Raw genomic sequence first — 21,235 nt, forward strand, 5'->3', positions numbered from 1 at the left:
AAAGAGATGTTCTACTTATGTGTAGAAATTCTTTGATTGGTAAACTGTTGGTCCAAGATGTCTAAAACAATTTCAGTAGTGTTATTCCATGAAGGCAGATGGTAGGTTTGTAGTTGTGTGTCACAATTAACACACTATACATTTTTTAGCTGAATAGACAATGATTCATTGGTATGGAAAACCTGAATTCTTGAACTAAAATCAATAGTGGGTCATGTCTGAGACTGGACTGTTGAAAAGGTTTGTAACAGACATTGCAATAGAAAATATACTGAAATTAATTACCATTTTCAAATCACATTTTATTCCAAATCATACTTTTTTGCAATGCTAAAGAAACATTAGATGGGGAAAACCAAAATATAATATTTAGAAAATGAAAAGATAAAATTGTATACAAAGTAAGGACAAGGCTTTTGTTAAATTGTACAGTTGGCAACTCTGGGAAAAAAATTAACTAATTGATTATGGTAGTTAAATATTTTCAAATTCTACATTGGAATTGAAAAGGGGTTGTCGGTGTTCTCTAATATAATATCTTTGTATTTTTCCACTCCAGGTGAAGCTGACTCAAGTAATTGTAGCTTAATAGTTGCCCCTTCACCTTCCTCATTTGATGTGGTATTTGCCAGCAGGTCATTTCCTTTGGAAACTGTTATTCGAATTTTGCTTCCATTATCAATGAGTTGTCTTTCGTGAGCCATGGCAAGCTGAGTGATCACCCTTCTTTCTACCTGCAACATAATTTACACAAGCACAGGTTGGTTTTTAGTTAAGATCAGTGAATTTGTTCTTATTATTAATGTGCACTGATTTTTTTGTCTTTATTCTTTCAGATAAATGGTTAGACTGACTGTATTGCCATGTAGTTATTTAAATATAAAATACATAATTAATGTAAATAAAACAAGCACAATATGGTGTACAGAAAACAGTTAAAAATGAGCTAACAAAAATTATTTCTGAACCAAAAATTAATAGGTTTATTACACTGCTATGCATTTAATAAGCAAACTATCATTCTAACATTTTTTTTTAGAGATTATCCCAAACCTTGCCTAGACTAGGAATTTTATTTTTAAGAATTAAATCAAAATTTTAAAACAGAATTAAAGGCTTTAATCCAGATGTTAAACATGTAATATAATACTTATTTAACTGCCAGGTAACAAAATAGATCAAGTTTGATTTATTACCTCATATTTGATTGACCTTGCTCCATAATGAGTGTCGAATCCTTCAGCTAATGTGTCAATAACTCGATGATCCCAAAGCAGTTCAATATTGTGCTTACTTTTTGCCTGTAATCAATTTTTTAAATTATTTAAATTTGTCAAGCTTTTACATTTTACAGATGCTTTCAAACTCAAGTTGAGGTGCCTTAAGGAACTACAGTAATTTTATTTTCAGCACACTGTAATTGGCTGATATCAAGATGACCTGTGGCAAATCACTCATATAGGCCTACTTTAATATATAAGATTACAATAGTGACTTTTTAATCTTAATCACCCAAAAAAATTACAATTGCTCCAATACTTCCCACTGAATATTATAACAGAAAATGCTGTAGGATTTATCACATACCCTCTGTGACCAAAACTCAAGTTCTTTGGAAACAAGCTTTGATAGTTCTGACTGAGAAAATGGCAGAAAGTAAACTATTTCATTGATTCTACCAAGAAATTCATCACGTCGAAACTTGCGCTGAAATGTCATAAAACTATTTTAAATTTAAGAAAAAAATAGTTATAGAAAGCATGATGGATAAGGATATATAATTACTGCATGAAGTGATAGGCATGAACTTTTTACAAATGTTTTTGGAACTGTGATGGAAATAGATTAACTTACAAACATCAATTTTTAAAATGAAAATCTTATTTTAAAGATATTTTAATGTATTTATAAAATTCCCTATAAATCAGCTGTACTGATAACTCTACCTTTAGTATAGGTCTGACAACCTGATCTTTAAAATTTCTTGAAATAGTGACTTTTTCAGCTTGCTCAAGATCCTCTATAAATCAGTAGATAAAATGATACTAAGTGACAATTATTTATGTTTGTAATGGTCATTTGATTTTCACATAAAATGTTATGTACAAAAAACAGTATACAATAAATACAGTCTACAAACAAGCAACTAAAGATTAACTGTAGATACAAACCTATACTGGTAGTGCCTCTCATCCTAGACATATCAGCTGCCTCTTGTCTAAGCTGAATTGCATGCTCAGCAATCTCTTCACTGGCAAGATTGGAAGTCATGATAAATATTGCATCTTTACACTCAACTAGTTTTCCCTTCCCATCAGTCAGACGGCCCTGCCAGAAAAAAAGTCTTTCATGGGAACCAAGATTGGATTATCCTCCATTTTTGTCATATAAATTTTTGGTACAAAAATTAACTGTGGAGTGCTTATAAATTATACAAATCATTTCTTTTTTAGATAATTTTTCAATGTGAATCCCAACATCCCAGACCAGCATAGTACAACAGAACTAACTTTTCCTTATTTAATGTTAAACAAAAGTAGTTAAAGGGATTTAAGCTTAAGCAAGAAATCTTTTACACAATTAACGTTTTTTTTTTTTTTGGCCTGATTTTATTTTGCTAACATAAATTTTCAAAAATTGATGACAATTTGGTCAAACTTTTGATCAAAATGTTTAACACTCATGATACTGAAGAAGGAACAAACATTTTAAATTTAAGTTTCTTATCTCCAGCTGTTTAACATGCCTCATGTGTACATTTTAAATTATCCTTTATCTTTAAAAAAAATCAGAGTACAAGAGAAAATCATTTTAAAAGATAAATTATTTTTCTTTCCTGTCATCTGCCGATTATAATTTATAGCACAAGACTTCAAGTTTCCTATAAATTTATAAATATAGCAGTTACCTCATCAAAAAGCTGTAACATGATAGTCAATACATCTGGATGGGCTTTATCCACCTCATCAAATAGCACAACTGCATTAGAGCATTTACTTAGAGCCTTGGTAAGTTGTCCCCCTTCATCATGCCCAACATAACCAGGTGGAGATCCAATAAATTTAGCAACCTATCAATATTTGAAGGACAGGGTCATAGCTCCATGCACAAATAAAGTAAAATTTTGTGGCTACCAATCTTTCACATGCACAAAAATTTTTGTTGAAGTTAAAGGTTTTACTTAATTAAATAGGTTTTTAAAATGAAATATAGGTAGTTCTATAAGGTAGCTAAAGATTTAGTTAAATGTGGATGAAAAAACAAATAGTTACAAACCTCATGTTTTTCTTGGTATTCTGACATGTCTATTCTTATAAAAGCCTGTGAAAATTACAAAATGATGAGTATTGTATTTAAAATTCATATATTATTTTTTGTGAAAACAGCTTAGAACATAATTCATTTGTATTTTCTAATGCTGGTTACATTAACAACACTAATACTACTATATATTATGTTACATTTGATACCTCTTTTTTATCTTTGTGAAGATAATGGGATACCTGCTTGGCCAATTCTGTTTTACCTGACATTGGTTAAAAATAAACGTTTCAATCATTTTCTAGTAGTACCAGGTCTAGTAATAATCAAGTTCTTTAGTAGAAATAATTATGTTAAAAGAGTAAACTTGTTTTATTACAAAATTGCAGTAAAGAAAAATTTAACAAAACTATAATTTAAAGTGACATTATTATATGTATAACATACCAGGCTTGATTTATAGAATGGTTACTTACATAACAAATCATTCATTTAAAAGTTGCCAAATGTGCTTTACAATCAAATGCTGCTGCAGATCAATACAATAATAGAGGAAAATAATTACCAATGCCAGAGGATCCCAAAAAAAGAAACACCAAAGGATGATCTTCGTCATACCAGCCATTTTGTTTCCGCCTCACAGCTAAGGAGTATTAATTTGTAGTTGTTTTTTTTTTACTATTGAAGATAATTAACATGTTACATTTGATCCTAGTGTTTCAAAATAATTGGGATTATGTCCAATCTGAATCCTAGAGTTCCAGGAAACTGGTTGAACAAATAAAGAACTTTAAGAACTCAAAAAACAGAAATGTCAATACAACTGTTGATTGATTCTCCTGTTTAGAGTTAGAGTATTTTTGATAACACATAGGCTTATGGTTATCATATGTACATTTTTAGAGAATTATTATTGCAACAAATTTCTACTGTACACAGAAGGTTTTGTTAAGTTTATTTCAATCTATCCAAAGGGAGTTTTTGAAGCTAATGGTTAAATATTTACTGTTTTTATTAAACAGAATGAATATACAATTAAACATTAATCTCAAATAATACAATCACCCTGTATATCAACTGTTAAAAAAAATATATGTGTACATCGTTAAAGTTAATGTGGGCTAAAATTTTCATTTGCAGATTTTACATTGCTAAGAGTTAAAACAAACAACAAAACTTAAATATTATTCAGAAAGCCATCTTAATTCAAAATAGTAACCTCAGGTGAATTAGATGTTAGTTTGAATAAACTTAATTGAAGGTACCGTATTTTTAAAAAATTACCTGCAGCTACAGTGTTTATAGCAGCCTCTTGGCCAATGATGTGCTCCTGCAGTCTTTTCTCAAGAGGAAATCGTCTTCTTTCTTCAGCTTCTTCTGCGGCTTTTTTTTCTACAAACTTTCAGAGAAAAAAATATTTCTCATACAGATTCTTAAACTACTTTAACAATGTGATCTTCAAACAGCTAAATGCTTGACACCCTCAAAGCTACTGAAACCATCAGACCATAGAAGAGTTATAGTCTGTTTCCCAAATTGAAAAAAAAAAATATTTTGAGCAATTTATATACCACCAGTATACAAGAATTATAAAGTTCCAAGCATTTTCTTAGTAATCTTAATTAATATATCTTAGTTTAAGCCTCAAGTTGCAAGGTATTTATAATAGCCTAAATTTCACTTTGTGCACTTTTCTGTGACCTTTGTGCATTTGTTTTTGTGTTTATATTTCCATTGCACAATTTTCTAGAAACCATATGAAATGCGCCATCTGAATTTTTTTTAAATGATGATGTAATTTAAAGTAATAACAAGAAATTACACTTTGAAGCATTTATTTGAAAAGTTAATGTAATTGAGTCTAACTGTAATGAGTTGTCAAGGTTTAAGAAAAGAGTTAATCATCCATATGGTCATCTAAGTCTTTATGTTAGGGAAAAAATCTCTTGGCTGATTTTTTTTTCAAATATTCTAAATGTTATTGCTTCTTATATATTATAGTATATTTTCTTGTCTTAATTTTCAGAGAAAATCTTAATCAGGCTGCATAATTTTAAAGTCTAAATTTTATGAAAATGTTCTTTTAAATGTTTAATTCATTTTAAAATTGCATTACCTTCTTAGTGTACGTTTCAATTAGTTTTTGGGCTTCACTATCTCGAGAATACTCAATGGCTCGGTGTCCCAATGCATTTTCTATAGTAGGGTCAGCTCCTTTCATAAATAGAAATATTTTATCAAAGTTTGACAACAAACTAAATCTTCTGTATTACAGTTGATAATAATATGGAAATTTTAAGAAATTGCATTATAAAAAAACTATTAGCTACATTTATTTCCCACTTATTACCAGCCTCTAATAGATGCTTAACACTTGCAACATCATTGACAAGCACAGCATAGTGTAGAGGAGTGCAGTTTTGAAAGTTTGCACGGTTACTCAGTCTATCAGAAAACTCCTCCTCTCTTGTCAGTAGTACTGGAACAAATATTTTCAAAATTGTCTTAATCACAAAGTTAGTAACAGAAAATTATGTTCTAAAATAAAACAGTTTCAGTAGACAATGAATGCTCTTAGAAACAAATAAAGAAACGAACTGGTACTCATAGAATCTACGTGTTTATGATGATATGACAGAAAACATCAGTGTGTTTCATTCACATAATGTAAAAAATAATATTTAAAAATTCATCTTTATAAATAACAAGCTTTTGTATATGCGCTAAAAAGAAGAAACAAAAAGTTTTCATTAACTATATAATAAAGCACCCCTATTTAAATAAGTTTTGAATACTGTAGCGCCTGCAGCTTATCAGCCAAGTACTGATTCACCCAGCCAGACTCCAATGTGAAAAGACATAACAAAATTCAGTTCTGGACGTTATTTCAAACTTTAGATCAGACTTCCTATCACTGTGATGACCTAGACAAAACTCCTTATCATTCCTCTCTAACACAGATCTAATCTAGCGTTCCTCTCTCTTTAATTAAACACCTAGAAGGAACTAAATTTTCTCCGCCTAGCAAAACAATTATACATCAAACATCACTATCTTCCATACATTCATTATTAATGTGCACCAATATTCATTCGCACTCAACTACTTTTATACTAATACTAATACTAAAACTACACACTTTATAACAAATACCCTTACTAAAATGTTAAAATTAACCCATGCTTTTTGTTATAACGGAGTCCATTGTTGATGCTAGGTATTTTAATAGTGGTGCATTATTATTTATTTGTCAAAGAAAATCATTTATTTTCTTCTTTTTAGTAATTTTAGTCAATACATAATAGAAGCTTGTTATAAAAAATTATTTTTTAAATACTTTAAAATTTTTAAGTAAAAAGCATTCAGTATTAGGAAGCCAGTTAAAAAAAAGATTGTAAAAATGAATGCCTCTCACTCTCTCAACTCTCTGTGTAGTGTAACTTAAATTTTTTTTAAACATGCTCACCGTGCAAACTATTTAGTTGTTTCTCTTTGGCCTTTAGTGCAACAGTTGTAAATTCATCCAAACAATTAGGATCTGCTCCTGATTGTAAAAGCAAGGCTACAATTCTGGAAAAAAACAGTTCAAATTAACTTACACCTACACAATTTTTTTAAATAGCATACAGTGTAATTTGTGAGCACAAAAACATATGATTGAAGAAATGATAAATGCTTTGTGTTCTCAAATAAATATAACGAGCCGACCCGCGGTGTATCATACGCCGCTATTGAGTTGTTGTTTATTCTACTTTTCAGTAATTCATAATTTGTGAATTCGACAGTACGAATGCTGCCACTGAAAATATTTGCTTTAAAACACTAAACCCCTCCCCCCCCCCCCCCCCCACGTGAAAGCAGCCTCCTCTTATTTACCTCCTGTAAGTTTAAAATCGTTTCAAACTAAATTATCTGCCCCTAATAGCCGTCACTAAACCCGGCTCTACGATTTGTAAATATTTAGCGTGACCACAGCTCACCAGACCATGTGGGGGTGGTAGTGATAGTGATAGAGAGAAAGAGAGGGGACTGCAAGGAGGCGCTTGCAGCTTGTTTTCTAACGTCTCCCAGAAGAGAATTATATATATAGATAGATATAAACAGGCCTTGAACTTGAAAGTTTAAAGATATTTTTTTCATTAAAGATGAGTGGTATCAATTGGGCATAGACATACTCTGATTTTTTGTTAACTGCAGCAACATGGAGAGGTGTCCATCCCAGTTCATGACATTTGTTGACTTCAGCTCCAAGTTTCAGTAATCTACGCACACAAAAATATACAATGAAAACTCTTTAGTATTCTTTATCTTTAGGGCTACAAAAAAGATGAATGTTGAAAAATGAAAAGCAATTATGTGGTGTAATTTTACTTACTAGCATGACTTTACTACATTAGAGTATATGAACTATTTTTCAAAGTCTTGTATAATCAATTTCTCTGATATTTCCATTTATAATATTCACTAGTAAGTTTTTCATTTAGGCCTACATTAGCTTTCATTAGTAAATGTATCCTTTTATTAAAAGATATCCTTAAACTTATTAATACCTACTTAGCAACTTCCGAAACTCTCCCAAGCCTGCACGCTGTTAATAAGGCATCATCTGTTTTCAAATAGATTGGTTGCATAATGTTATGTAACATTAAATAGTGCATCACAAAAATATACTAATGCACCTAAGCATAAGTTGGACTTACAAAAATTATGCCAGACTTGCAGTTATTTTTAATGGTTTATATTTTTATTTAGTTATATCCCTTTCTAAAAGGGAAACAACTCAATATGTTAGAAACATTGCATATTGATTGAAAAAAAGCATGTTTTTATTTTTTCAGGGGGGGGGGATGACTTAAGTGCCTGTCGTGTGATTTCTTCATCTGGCAAAATAATTATGAATTAATAATAATTAATATAACCTAGACTCTATGACTATGAGATAGTTTCCAAAACCAAAAATCATGTTCAAACATTTCAGCTAAACATTAATTTATTTTTATGGCATTTGAATTCATTTATTGTTTGCATCCAAATAAATAAAAACATAGTTTATAGTTATAGATCTAGTAGTTTATAGGCTAAACTAAACTTAATCTAGATCTATGGATTCTATGTAGAACTACCTAATGAAAGATTTGAAGACGACAAGTCAACGGGTGTTACACCATTTCCAAAAACTGATACATTGAGCCTCATTACTCCAGATCCAAATAATCCCAATGACGTTAGTAAAGAAACAACTGCGCTTGACCAAATTTTTGACGAACGTTTCGAAATAGTAGTTTGCGTATAACGCGAGATGTTGAAAAGGTATTTATACACATTACTTGACCCATGAAATTCAACTGTTTTATGATTTAGGTGATGTTTAGGCAAAAAAATGTGTTTTTTCACTACTTTGTAAAGCTGTCTACTTATGTTAACGGCCATGTTGTAGTAGATCTAGATTTCTATATTATAGACTCTAGACTGTAAACATTACCGTAACTGTATTGCATCGCATTTTATAGTTTCGTAAAATTAGTAGTAAATAGTTAATTAATATTACTTTCATTTTCATGATATATTTTTATAAACTTCAATAATCGTTTTAGTAGTATTTTGAGTTTTTAGAGAAGAAAAATTAGATTAAGATTCTCTAGATCTAGATCTAGAGGTCTAATCGAGTACATGAGTACACAAATCAAAGGTAGATCTAGTCTAGATTATTCTAGAATCGGGCTTAATCGTTTATATAGATTTAATACTAGATCTAGATCTAATGGTGATACTTTGATAGTCATGAAATATAGTCACATGGTGTTACTAATACTAGAGTCTAGTTAAGGCAGTTTGAGTTAGGCCTACTAGCCTAGTCTAGATCTAGATGTAAATCTAGCTACTTTTTGTGATGTCAAGTTTTAGACGTAGTGTACTGAGACTGAGTGTGTGTGTGGTATTCCAGATAATATAATTATATTTTTTTAAACATGTGTTGATGTTTCAATGTAAACTTTCATTACTAAGCTAGTATCTATAATTTATATGTATAGAACGTTGGCCTAAGCCTACATGAGTTTTTAAATTTGTTGGGAACTAACTGCCAGATAATGCCAGAAGTTTTCGGCATAAAAACATTTTTGTAGCAAGCCTGTCTAAGTGTGTTGTGGTTCAGAAGTGGGGGGGGGGTTCCTATAAAAAGGCATATTAATTATTATAGGAGTATGAGTGTTTGGTTTAATGGGAAAGGCGTAGATCTACTAGAAAAAGTTTAGTTTTGAAAAATATCAGCAAAAAAGTCATTCTTTGTTTTGTTGTGGGGTTGTTTTTTTTGGGGGGAGGGGGGTTATGGTGATTATTTAGTCTCATTATTTACAATGTTTGTTTCAAAAACAAATTAAATACATTATTTCTCTAAATGTAAAATCTAATCAAATTTAAAGATGGCTAGGCCTTAGTGCGTTTGGTTTAAATTTTTATAAAAAATTAATATGGCAACCTTGTTGCCAAGTCTTGACCTTAGTCTTGACCTTATGACCTCTGTGTCTAAATTAAGTTGTCACATGATCACGTGAATATTTGATCAAGAAGTAAACAAGACATGTTTAGTGCTAACTCCCGTACAGTTGAGTTAGATAGCCTAGTGTTCTATTCCCTTGTCCTTCTTATCTTATCAGTATCAGGTCTTGGTCTCAAGCTAAGAGGGTTAAAGTTCTCGAGTGAACTTTAAAGAAGTAGAGAGAGCATTCTATACTAGATTCTAGCGTTCTAGTAAGTAAAGTTTGAAGTTAAAGTAAAGTTGAAAGACATAATATTAATAATATTATAAAAGTAGTTGTAAGTACTAAGTAATAAGTAAGTAGTAAGTAAGTAGATCTGGTTAATTTAATTTCTGTCCTTTATATTTTATATATTTATTTAGCCATTGGTTTTTGTTTATTATTCAGTTATCTATAATATTTGACACAAATATATCACAATTTACTTCTATTAAAGTCTTAAAATGAGGCAACTTTTTTTCACATTACTAGCTTTGGCCAATTTGATGCACCTAGATCTGTAATCTAACCTAATATAAATAGAAATTGTGGATGGGGCGTTGTAATTTTGCATGCAACACCTTGCATAAACAAACAGAAAAGAGAAGAAAAAAAATTAAGCAGAATCTAGCACTTTTTTGGATTATGCTTATGTGCACTAAATACATTCAGTTCAGGCATTTAGATTTATATTTGGAGATCTAACAGACCCAAAGTATTTATATATGGCATATTTTTGCATTTCTTTTGATTAAACAGGCTAAGGTCCAGAGAGAGGGATAATGCTGCATGGTCAAACCATGTCTCTTTCTCTAATTCCTTGATGCACACCCCTCGGAATACTATTCTCTAGCTGCATATAGATACCTACATGAAAATAAATGAACTAAGTTTTTACTGATATATTAGAAATTAACTTCACATTTTTATGAGCAGCAATTGCTATGTTTTTCAAGCGTTGCTTAATTTGTTTTTAGGTTAAACTGTGCTGCCCAAAATGAGGCTCGTAATTCATGATAATTATGATCAGGTGTCTGAGTGGGCAGCAAAATATGTTAGAAGGAGAATCATCTCTTTTAACCCTGGCCCAGACAAGTATTTTACTATTGGTCTTCCAACAGGTAAATGTAGTTTGATTATAATTATTATAATGCTGGTTGATTGTATCAGCATTAGAATGTGTTGTAATGTATAGCATGATTAAAGCCTCGAAACATTTGAATCTCTGTATATAACACACATGCATTCTGTCCAGCTGTATAGGACATAGATTTATACTGTCCAGCTATGTAAGACATACATGCATGCTGTCCAGCTTTATGAATTTGTTCTATTTATATTTCACAGCGTAATATCTATTACCTGTTGTGAGAAATTTGAATTAAATCACAAATATTATTTTAAAACTCATACAGGAAGTACCCCTCTAGGAATGTATCGCAAACTTATTGAATTCCACAAAGCTGGCAAATTGTCATTTAAGTATGTTAAAACTTTCAACATGGATGAGTATGTAGGTAAGTTTGTCAAAATAATAGAGAAATTGTTTAAAATACTATTGAAATGCAGGTACCAAACATATGTAGGAAAGTGCATGAATAGCATTCTAGTGTTTTTTGTTTGTTTTTTTACTTTAACTTATAATGTGTACACATCAATAAAGCAATTATTTTCTAAGTTATAGGCTGGAGCTTACAACTGTTTTTTCTTGGTATTATACACCAAACCATTGTGGTCAAGTCCATACACTTTTTCATTAATTTACTAGTCCGATATAAACAACAGACACATAGATAACCACAATGGCTTCTCTGTGCGATGAAATTATGAAGTATTATCTGTGATGTCTTATTGACCAATTATTCTTTTGAAATTCAGCTTTGCCAAGGGAACACCCAGAGAGCTATCACTCCTTTATGTGGGAAAACTTTTTCAAACACATTGATATACAACCAGAAAATGCACACCTTCTTGATGGTAATGCTGCAGATTTGGAAAAAGAATGTGTTGACTATGAAATTAAAATCACAGAGGCTGGAGGAATCAGGCTGTTTATTGGAGGTATTTAGGACAAAAGCTTTGCAAGATTATATTTTTAAACAGATAGTTTCTATTTTGTGACTAAATGTCCCCAACAAATAGCCCCAGTCAAATTGAACCTAATATATAGGCTCCCAAAAAAAGAACTCCCCTCAATAAGACTACAGACAAATAGGCTCCCAAATAAGCTTTAATCATTAGGCTCCCGACACTTTGGCTCCCCACAAAAGGGCTGCAGTCATTAAGACTCAGGGCAAATGGACCTCTGTCAGTACAGTGCCAGTAGAATGCGTTTCAGTGTTAGCTTAACCAAACCCTTAAATATAATACAACAATTGTAGCTTATTTTTACATTATATCTAGTATAAGAAATGGTATGTTTTTAAGTTTTAGTGTCATCTAATTTTATGATGTCCATCTAATGAGTTAGTTTTGGGGTTTTGTGCTGTTCTAACTCATTGCGTGGGGAGAGAGGTCCACACAGTACAGTTATCATCAGTATGCTTGTAGGTCATCAAAACAAAATGTAATTTATCTTGTGAACATCATGTAGATCATACATTTAAACTTTTATGCATGCTTGCAACAGGTCTTCACTGGGGTTAATAAAACATTTTCAAAATTTTAAAATTACTGGTACATTGCTGTTTAGATCTCAGCGATTTGCTTATTAATTGTTGTTGGTTTATGAAGTTTTTTATTCAGCTATTTAAAAAAGGTGAAGGTGGTAGCACAGATACCCTACATATTGTTGGTGGGTTAGATAAAATGATTGCATCTATGCCAAAAGTGGTCATGCAATTTTTTTTGTCTGGAGCCATTTTGTCTGGAGTTATTTTGTGGGAAGTTAAATATATTGTGACCCCATTAGCCAAGATCCAATATGTCATGAGCCCATTTGTTGGGAGCCAATATGTTGGGAGTCCATTTGTCAGGAGCCTTTATCTCAGGGCCCTTTTGTCGAGGCTGTTTTGACAGTGCACCAAAAAAAGTATATGGTCACATTTTGTGCACAAAATATTTTAACCTTTAAAGGTCATTTTTATCTCAACATTTTATTTAAAAATGTATTTTGGTAAAAGTTTATGCAATTTCATTTTAAAGGCATTGGACCTGATGGCCACATTGCTTTCAATGAGCCAGGCTCAAGCTTAGTATCTCGCACACGAGTTAAAACTCTGGCTCAAGAAACTATACAGGCCAATGCACGATTCTTTGGCAATGATCTTTCTAAGGTCCCCAAACAAGCTCTCACTGTTGGAGTAGGAACTGTCATGGATGCTGATGAGGTAAGGTTTTTAGTCTAAAATATTAAAATTACTTTAAACAGAGAGGATCAAACACCAGCCAAACAGGATAGGGGCCTGGGTCCACGTGGATATCCAGACATTTAATATAACATTCTGAATGCTTATAAGTTATTATATAGCCCTTACATTTAAATTTCAAATTTTAGTCTTTGTAACAACATGAATTCTTTGTTGTTGTGGGTTAGTTTTCACACAGGAATACAAGCAATAGTGGCAACTTCAAATGATGACTTTATTTACACTATATACAGTGAGAATGATAAATCCATAGTTATTCATGGTAAATCCATATTAGAAGATACTCAACAAGTACAGTCACAGTCACGACTCCAAGTCATGGAGACATCTTACATTCACTGCCACAGTTCAAGTCCCAAGTCCTAGCACACAACACCCGTTCACCTTTTGCTCTCCCTTTTATACGGTCCATTCTCTCCCCTTACGTACATGAGCGATCTCACCCAAAAACATGAAAAAACACATGACGATCGCTCAGACAGTCCTTCCGCTAGCCAGGTACTCTTCATTCATGCAAAACACAATATAATAAAGATACATAATAATACAGTCTGTGACACGTCCCCCCTTCGAATAAAATTTTGTGTAACAAAATTAATAAATACAATATTAGTAGGGCAGGATCATGTGCCAGACAACAAAATTTATAAATACAGTATTGGTAGGGCAGGATCATGTGCCAGACAACAAAAAATTGTGTACAATTCAAAGTAGAGTAAAATATATTCATTTTAGACTAAGCACTTGTAGTCATAAATTTATAGTGCATACAAATACAACAGTATGTAGTGACTATATCAGTGATAATTAAAATATGTCAGTGTTTTGAACAAAAACTTTAAATGTACAAGCATTATATGTAATATTTAATGCATCAATATACATTCACATAGGAGAAAAAAAACATTTCAATTACCCAGTAACTGTAGTATAAAAGAACTACATCAGTTGGGATAAATAATATACCAAACTAATTTGGTACAGGACTTAATTTCAAAACATAACACATAGTTAAAATACTTAAAGACTTAACTCAACTCATGAATTAAATAATTATATCCTATGTAGTAAAAAACAACCTTATCATCATGGCATGTTATTACCACGCATGAGTAATATACTTTGTCTCCCCTAGTTGACCCATTTCAGACATCTAGGTCACAACACAATCACATTCCTGCCTTCCACAGGTAATGACTAATACACAATTCATCATTGAGACTTCCGTCTTATTGTTATGCGGAATAAATAGTCTCTAACTTTTACTTTATACATTATTCCCTGTTAATTAATAGTATAGAATAGGTTTAACATAATACAGTTTACATTCTTTAGATATAGTACACAATTTATGTTTACTCAAACACATTATTTGATATTTATATATTACAGTTACAGACTGTATAATATTAATAAACTGTCAATTGATAATTTATCTTAGCATCCTCTATAGCATGAGTAATCGTTCTCGTGCAGTTGACGATGACCTGTATGCCATCTCTCCTTCAAATTGTAGCTTTTAGCTGTGCTACCATAATCATTTCCTAGATTTCGTGTAACTTGTGTTACTTCATTTGTTTTAATATTCTCCTCTGGTTTCTGAACAACGTCAGTGGTTATCTTGCTTTGTGTATGTTGGTTTGGTTCATCAACCAACTCAATATAAATATTATGGCATTGCTTTGGCCTTTCATAATACATCTTGCTTCGGTATCTTTCATTAGAACATGATATATTCTTTCTTAAATTACTATATTTCCCACATGACTTTCTTTGTACATAATTGTTTCTTCTCTGATTTGCCAACCTATGCCAACATTGGTTTTGGTAATGACCTGTTTTTCCGCAGTAAAAACATCTAGATTTTGGCTTCTTATAAACATGGTGACTGTATTCATAGTTTGCTAAATTTCTTTTTCTTTCATTCTGTGCATTAATGACATTAATGACATTCTTATTAACATGTTGACTGTATTCATAGTTTGCTACATTTCTTTTACTTTCATTCTGTGCATCTTTATTAACATGGTGACCGTATTCATAGTTTGATACGTTTCTTTTACTGTCAGTTTGTAATTTATTGACATTGTAGTTTGTAGATATTTTTTCATCTTTCTTAACTTCCTTGTGCTTCTTTATTGATTCTAGTTCACACATAAATTTCTGGGTTAATTTCTTCATTTCTTTGTTAAATTTATTCTTGAGTTCTAGTATATCTTCTTTATAGTTTGACTCCAATTTTTTAAGTAACTCCTCAATAGGTACATTCTCTTCATTATGGCTTATTAAGTTCACTGATTCATTAATCATCATTAGTTTATCATGATTCCTGCCATTCTCCGATGGACTTATTAAATCATCACTGCCATTCACTGATGGGCTTATTAAATCATTTTGACTACCATTCTCTGATGGACTTGTTTCTTGTTGACTGCCATTCTCTGATGGACTTGTTTCTTGTTGACTGCCATTCTCTGATGGACTTACGATACAACTTTCAATAATATTCTCGTGTACCTGCATATCATTCAATAAAGAGTCAATCTTAAGACATACTAATGTATCTGTCACCTTTAAATCATTATTAAGTTCAACCTCTGTTTTTTCCTTGAGTTGCAATTCTTCCTGGACTATGTTACTCTGTTCTTCATTCCAAAGGTTGCCAATATTTACTTCTTCAAGTTCTGCTTTAAATTCTGTCTGTTCACTTTCTAATTTTGGTTCATTTGTGTCTGTTATAGCTTTCATTTCTAATAGTTCTTGTTTATATACTAGTTCATGTAGGCCAACTTGTTTTTCCAAAGTTTCAGCCCTTTTATCTGCTCCCTGTTTTCTGTTTCTTTTTTTTCGCTTTCCTTTTAGTTGTACAGTCTCCTCTGCTTTATCTACTTCTGAAATGTCTTCTTCTTTTTGCATGTCTGTAATAGCTCTTGATCTATTACACACTATTTCTATCACATCATCTAATTCTCTCATTGCTTTTCCATGAGCTAGTCGGGGTCGTCCTGTTTCTTCGTCCCATGCTTCTAATGCTTTTTCTATGTCTCTGTCAAATCGAGTGTTTGCCCAGGCTATCTGCTTCTTCATCTTCTTAATGCCTTGCGCCCTCGCTAGTGCTAGATATTCTTCAAAACATAACATTTTGATATATTTTCTATTTATGACATAAAATATAAATTCATTAGTTAACAATAGGTAAGTGTTAATTAATTTACCAATACCCTTTCTTGTATTCTGGCTTTGTTCAGTTGATTACAGACATCTGGTAATCCAAGAAAAGTTCATAGTACATATATACGTCCAAAAATAGTTCACTTTGTTGATTCCAAAAAGTTGAAAAAATTCAAAATAGTTCTAGTAGCCTGTTACAGAGTAGAAATTTGTCCAGTTTTAGATAAGACATCTTTAGGAACAGTTTACAATTAATAAACTAGATCTGCTCATCCACAGTAGAAGAACTTGAACAGCTAATCCATATAGAAAAAACTTGAACAGTTGATATACCAGCGTTGTTCACTGGCAAACAGTGGAAGACCACTTCAAAAATGTTGAAAACTGCTTACAATAATAATGTGACAATTCTTTGATCACTTGTGGTAACACTGTAACTTCGTTGAAGATTTCTGACTTCAATCTAATCCATCAATGTAACAACATCAGTGTAACAACTTGAGTATACGTCCACTTCAGCCAACAAAAAAGTAACAAATGTTGACCATTTCTGACAATAATGTATCAGCTACTTGAATCACTTCTGATAATAATGTAACAGCACGTCTTCAATTGCTTCTGACAACGTAACAGTAGATCCCACTTCTGACACCATATGTAACAACATGAATTCTTTGTTGTTGTGGGTTAGTTTTCACACAGGAATACAAGCAATAGTGGCAACTTCAAATGATGACTTTATTTACACTATATACAGTGAGAATGATAAATCCATAGTTATTCATGGTAAATCCATATTAGAAGATACTCAACAAGTACAGTCACAGTCACAACTCCAAGTCATGGAGACATCTTACATTCACTGCCACAGTTCAAGTCCCAAGTCCTAGCACACAACACCCGTTCACCTTTTGCTCTCCCTTTTATACGGTCCATTCTCTCCCCTTACGTACATGAGCGATCTCACCCAAAAACATGAAAAAACACATGACGATCGCTCAGACAGTCCTTCCGCTAGCCAGGTACTCTTCATTCATGCAAAACACAATATAATAAAGATACATAATAATACAGTCTGTGACAGTCTTCATATTTTTTTAAACAACCCTAAACATATTGAAATATGGTATTATTTTCATAAATTAGTCAAATTAAGAAAAATTCAAATTATAAAAACGTGGACAAGTGATGTGATGACAGTGAAGGAATTTTTTTTTAGTTAGCGTCATTAATGTAAAACCCACACAATTTATTTAGTTTATAATCTATAGTTTTTTGGGAGGTTTTACATTAATCAATTAAATTTTACTTGTTTCACTCAGCAAGATAGACTGACACAGAGTTTACACTTGCAACATGTCTATATATATATAATTCTCTTCTGGGAGACGCTAGAAAACAAGCTGTAAACGCGCTCCCTACCATCCCCACCCCTACATGGTCTTAGTGAGCTGTGGTTCACGCTATGTTTACCTTCGTGGAGTCGGGTTTAGTGACGGCTATTAGGGGCAGATAATTTAGTTTGAAACGATTTTAAACGTGGGGGGGGGGGGGGGAGGAAGGGGGGGGGGTTATGGTCCTTAACGAGCTACTTATAGTGTTTTAAAGAAATATTTTCAGTGTCAGCGTTGGTACTGTCGAATTCACAAATTATGAATTACTGAAAAGTAGAAAAAACAACAACTAAATAGCGGCGTATGTTATGCCGCGGGCCGGCTCATATACTATACATGTCTAGAAAAATGTATTATATAAAAACATTTTTCCCCACTGAACATGTATATTTGCAAGTTTTTTCTCGACATGTATAATATACACGTCACCAGTGTAAACACAGTGTAAGACTAATGTGATATTATTTTTATTAGATTATTTTACATTCCTCAATAAACAGCATACTACACTTGATACACCTTTTTTCCAAACATTTTGTTACAATTTTAAGCCATTTTTATTTTACCTTTATAAAACTCATGTTCAAGTAGGGCCTGCTAATCAAATATAATTTAGAAATCTTAACTTTTTCAGGTTATGATTTTGATAACTGGTGCCCATAAAGCTTTTGCTCTGCACAAAGCAATAGAGGAAGGTGTCAACCATATGTGGACAGTCTCAGCCTTCCAGCAACATCCAAGGGCCATTTTTCTTTGTGATGAGGACGCCACCATGGAGTTGAGAGTCAGGACGGTAAAATATTTCAAAGGTTTAATGCAGATTCATAACAAGCTGGTAGAAGAACCTGGAGTTGTAAAGGTTGATTAATCTCAAGAAATGCACTCTTGCCTACCAAAACCTATTTTATAAAACATTGAACAGGCTGCATCACAATACTGTAATTTAAAGCAAGCCTCTTTGTAACAGGGAAAGAATATTTATGTCCCAATATATCTTTTTTTATGAATTGTAATTTGTATGGCTGTGAATGTAGACAGAAATATAGACTGCAAATTACAGACAAAAATTTATATTAAGTAGGGAAAAAACGTTTAACATGAAATTTATTTTTTTAAATTACAGCATAATTAATAGTTGCAGTAAAATATTGGTAATTAACTAAGCAGTTTCGTAATTATTATATTAAATGTTTAACATTTGAAAGTATACAAGGTTAACGTATTAAGCCTTAATAACAGATTTTAACATTCCATAAAAAAAGTATGTGAGATGTGTAAATATTTAGCTTACTGCACTGTCTCCGGAATACTAAAACCAGATGTATTAGGTTTTTAACTATTTAAAGCTTATATATTAAAATATTAAAAATATATTACACTCTATCACATACAAAAGATCGTTTATGGCGATTCTTCATGAACTTGTTGGTAATCAGTAAAGACTTTCTAAAGTGATATAATCTTGCACTCTACTTTTTACTGCCACAAACTAGATCTATATACAACTTGGTATAAATACTATTCCCTCCCTAGTTGTTTATATTATTAAAAAAGTAGTTTTTGTAACCAAAGCTGCATAATTTTATAAAATTGCATTTATTAGATATTTTTATATGTTTAACTCCACAAAGTAATTTTTTGCTCTAAAATCCACCAACCTCAATACTCTATTCTAATCTATTCTAGCTAGTTTTCTTTTATTCATTGCAGCATGTAGTGCTGACAATATCTTATTTAGTTTACATTTTTTTCCTGAATTGTATAGTCTGTAGAGTTAAAGTAACAGTTATTCATAAAATAGATCTGCAACATCTAGCAGTTGTTTTTTTTTTAAATGGATCAGTCATTTCTCTTTTTCTTGTGCATTTTTTATCATGTATTTTCAATGTCATATATATCACATGTCATGAATCAAGTTGATTTTGAATATTAATACATGTAGTTTTTGCTAGAAGAAAATTGTATTATTATTATTATTATTTACTTACAGTAAAATATTTGGGCATAATAATGGATGGTGCACATATTGAAATTTGACAGTTTTTACTAAAGCCCTACCTCATATAAAACATGTTTCCTTGGACCATAACCCCTCTAGTTAACATTTTAAACAACTACCCTTCCCCAAAGTCATGACTATTTGGTAGTCCTACTACACAAACTAATGCTTAGAATTATGGAAATCAGATCATTGGTTATATGTGCACATCCCTAATATGGCAGTGTTAGTGATATTTCAACTAAAGTTGTTGACTCCATGTAATCAGCCTTACATTCTCTATTTTCTTTTAATTTGAAAACAATAAAAAAAACTATTTTTCATTTGCTACTTGTTAATCATTTATAATTTGTGTGCATTAAATACTTTAGCAACTAGGAAAAAGACCAGTCATGGGTCAAACCAGTTTCTTTCAGGCAACTCTTTATGCTCCCCCGACCCCAAAGAGCAGCACCTCCCCAGTCCCAGGGGAAATAAAATAAATATAAAATCTATATACTTTAATCAGCTGCTTCCACACACACCCCACCTGGAGTCCAACTGTACTAGCTCTGATGGGTATAGTACTGGCCAGAGTCCCCTATATACTGAGGTCACAGAAACATTAACTCTACTTCATCTGCCCCATGTGTCTTAGGCACGAATGGGAAAAGATACAGCACTAATTGTGTTGCTTGTCAGCTCTATGTTGGCAGAGTTCAGTCAAGATTTTGGAAAAATATCGATGTTTTAAGACGTCATTTTAGGGGGGGGGGGGGGGTTCTGGCTTTTTGTGACGGAGTGGAGAGGGGAAGTAAAAATCGACAAAAGCGTGACGTCATTTATTGATGACCTTTAATCAGCCAGATTGTTTAACTACTGCCTGTATAAGGCAGTTTTTAGAATCGCCACTTTGGGGTCATCCATAAATGACGTCATGCTTGTTTTGACGATTTTTACCTCCTCTCCTTCGTCACAAAAAGCCAGACACCCCCCCCCCCTAAAATGACCCCCCCCCCCACCCTCAAAATTCTTGAGACATCGATATTTTTTTTCCAAAATGTTTTCTAAACTCTGTCAGCATAGAGTATTTTAATCAATTTCTATGACAGTTTGTCAAAACAGTTTTGTTAAAACGAGAAATGGCTAAAATTCGTTTTCTAACATTGCTTTTTTTGATATTGCAAAAGTGTGACGTCACACCATCTGAACTCCCCTCCTCCCCTCATCACAGACCATAAAATTACGAATAACACGTCATGTATGGACCCCTTTTCATTGCACTTATATTTGGTTCGTGTTGGAACCAAAGAACCATAATATAATATAATCTACTTAATATGGCTAAAGTGTGATTTCATTGGGGGTGGGGCGTTGTGTATGATTTTTTTTCTGACGATGCATAAATCATAATGTATATTGTATAACGTTATTTTGCCATATAGATATTAGTGGACGGTCTTATGGCATTTATACTTTCTTTCAGCAGTTGTTTCATTGTAGTTCTATACATATTCATACAACTGAATAGATTATTTTATTTTA

The 21,235-nt window shown here is 32.1% G+C and overlaps 2 protein-coding genes across 2 annotated transcripts; one reads left to right on the plus strand and one right to left on the minus strand.

Moving 5' to 3' along the window:
• Positions 1–281: 281 nt before the first annotated feature.
• Positions 282–9,109, minus strand: LOC131937851 (mitochondrial disaggregase). The gene is made up of 16 exons (XM_059295534.1): positions 8,385–9,109; positions 7,816–7,867; positions 7,437–7,523; positions 6,728–6,831; positions 5,612–5,740; positions 5,378–5,475; positions 4,546–4,660; positions 3,827–3,904; positions 3,471–3,526; positions 3,277–3,321; positions 2,909–3,070; positions 2,172–2,328; positions 1,947–2,020; positions 1,588–1,707; positions 1,197–1,301; positions 282–734 (listed from the first exon to the last, which is right to left on the minus strand). Exons 1-16 carry the CDS (start codon positions 8,689–8,691, stop codon positions 492–494), a joined length of 1,932 nt encoding a protein of 643 aa, XP_059151517.1. The 5' UTR covers positions 8,692–9,109; the 3' UTR covers positions 282–491.
• A 689-nt stretch (positions 9,110–9,798) lies between these two features.
• LOC131937855 (glucosamine-6-phosphate isomerase 1) lies at positions 9,799–20,017 on the plus strand. Its single transcript, XM_059295549.1, has 6 exons — positions 9,799–10,011; positions 10,757–10,900; positions 11,195–11,296; positions 11,658–11,840; positions 12,924–13,108; positions 18,347–20,017. The coding sequence occupies exons 2-6, from the start codon at positions 10,777–10,779 to the stop codon at positions 18,578–18,580; spliced, it is 828 nt and encodes a 275-aa protein (XP_059151532.1). The 5' UTR covers positions 9,799–10,011; positions 10,757–10,776; the 3' UTR covers positions 18,581–20,017.
• The last annotated feature ends 1,218 nt before the right edge of the window (positions 20,018–21,235 follow it).

Source organism: Physella acuta, unplaced genomic scaffold (genome assembly GCF_028476545.2).
Source record: "Physella acuta isolate Inbredline_101_S28 unplaced genomic scaffold, ASM2847654v3 ptg000017l, whole genome shotgun sequence".
In the NCBI taxonomy this organism is placed as follows: Eukaryota; Metazoa; Mollusca; class Gastropoda; family Physidae; genus Physella; species Physella acuta.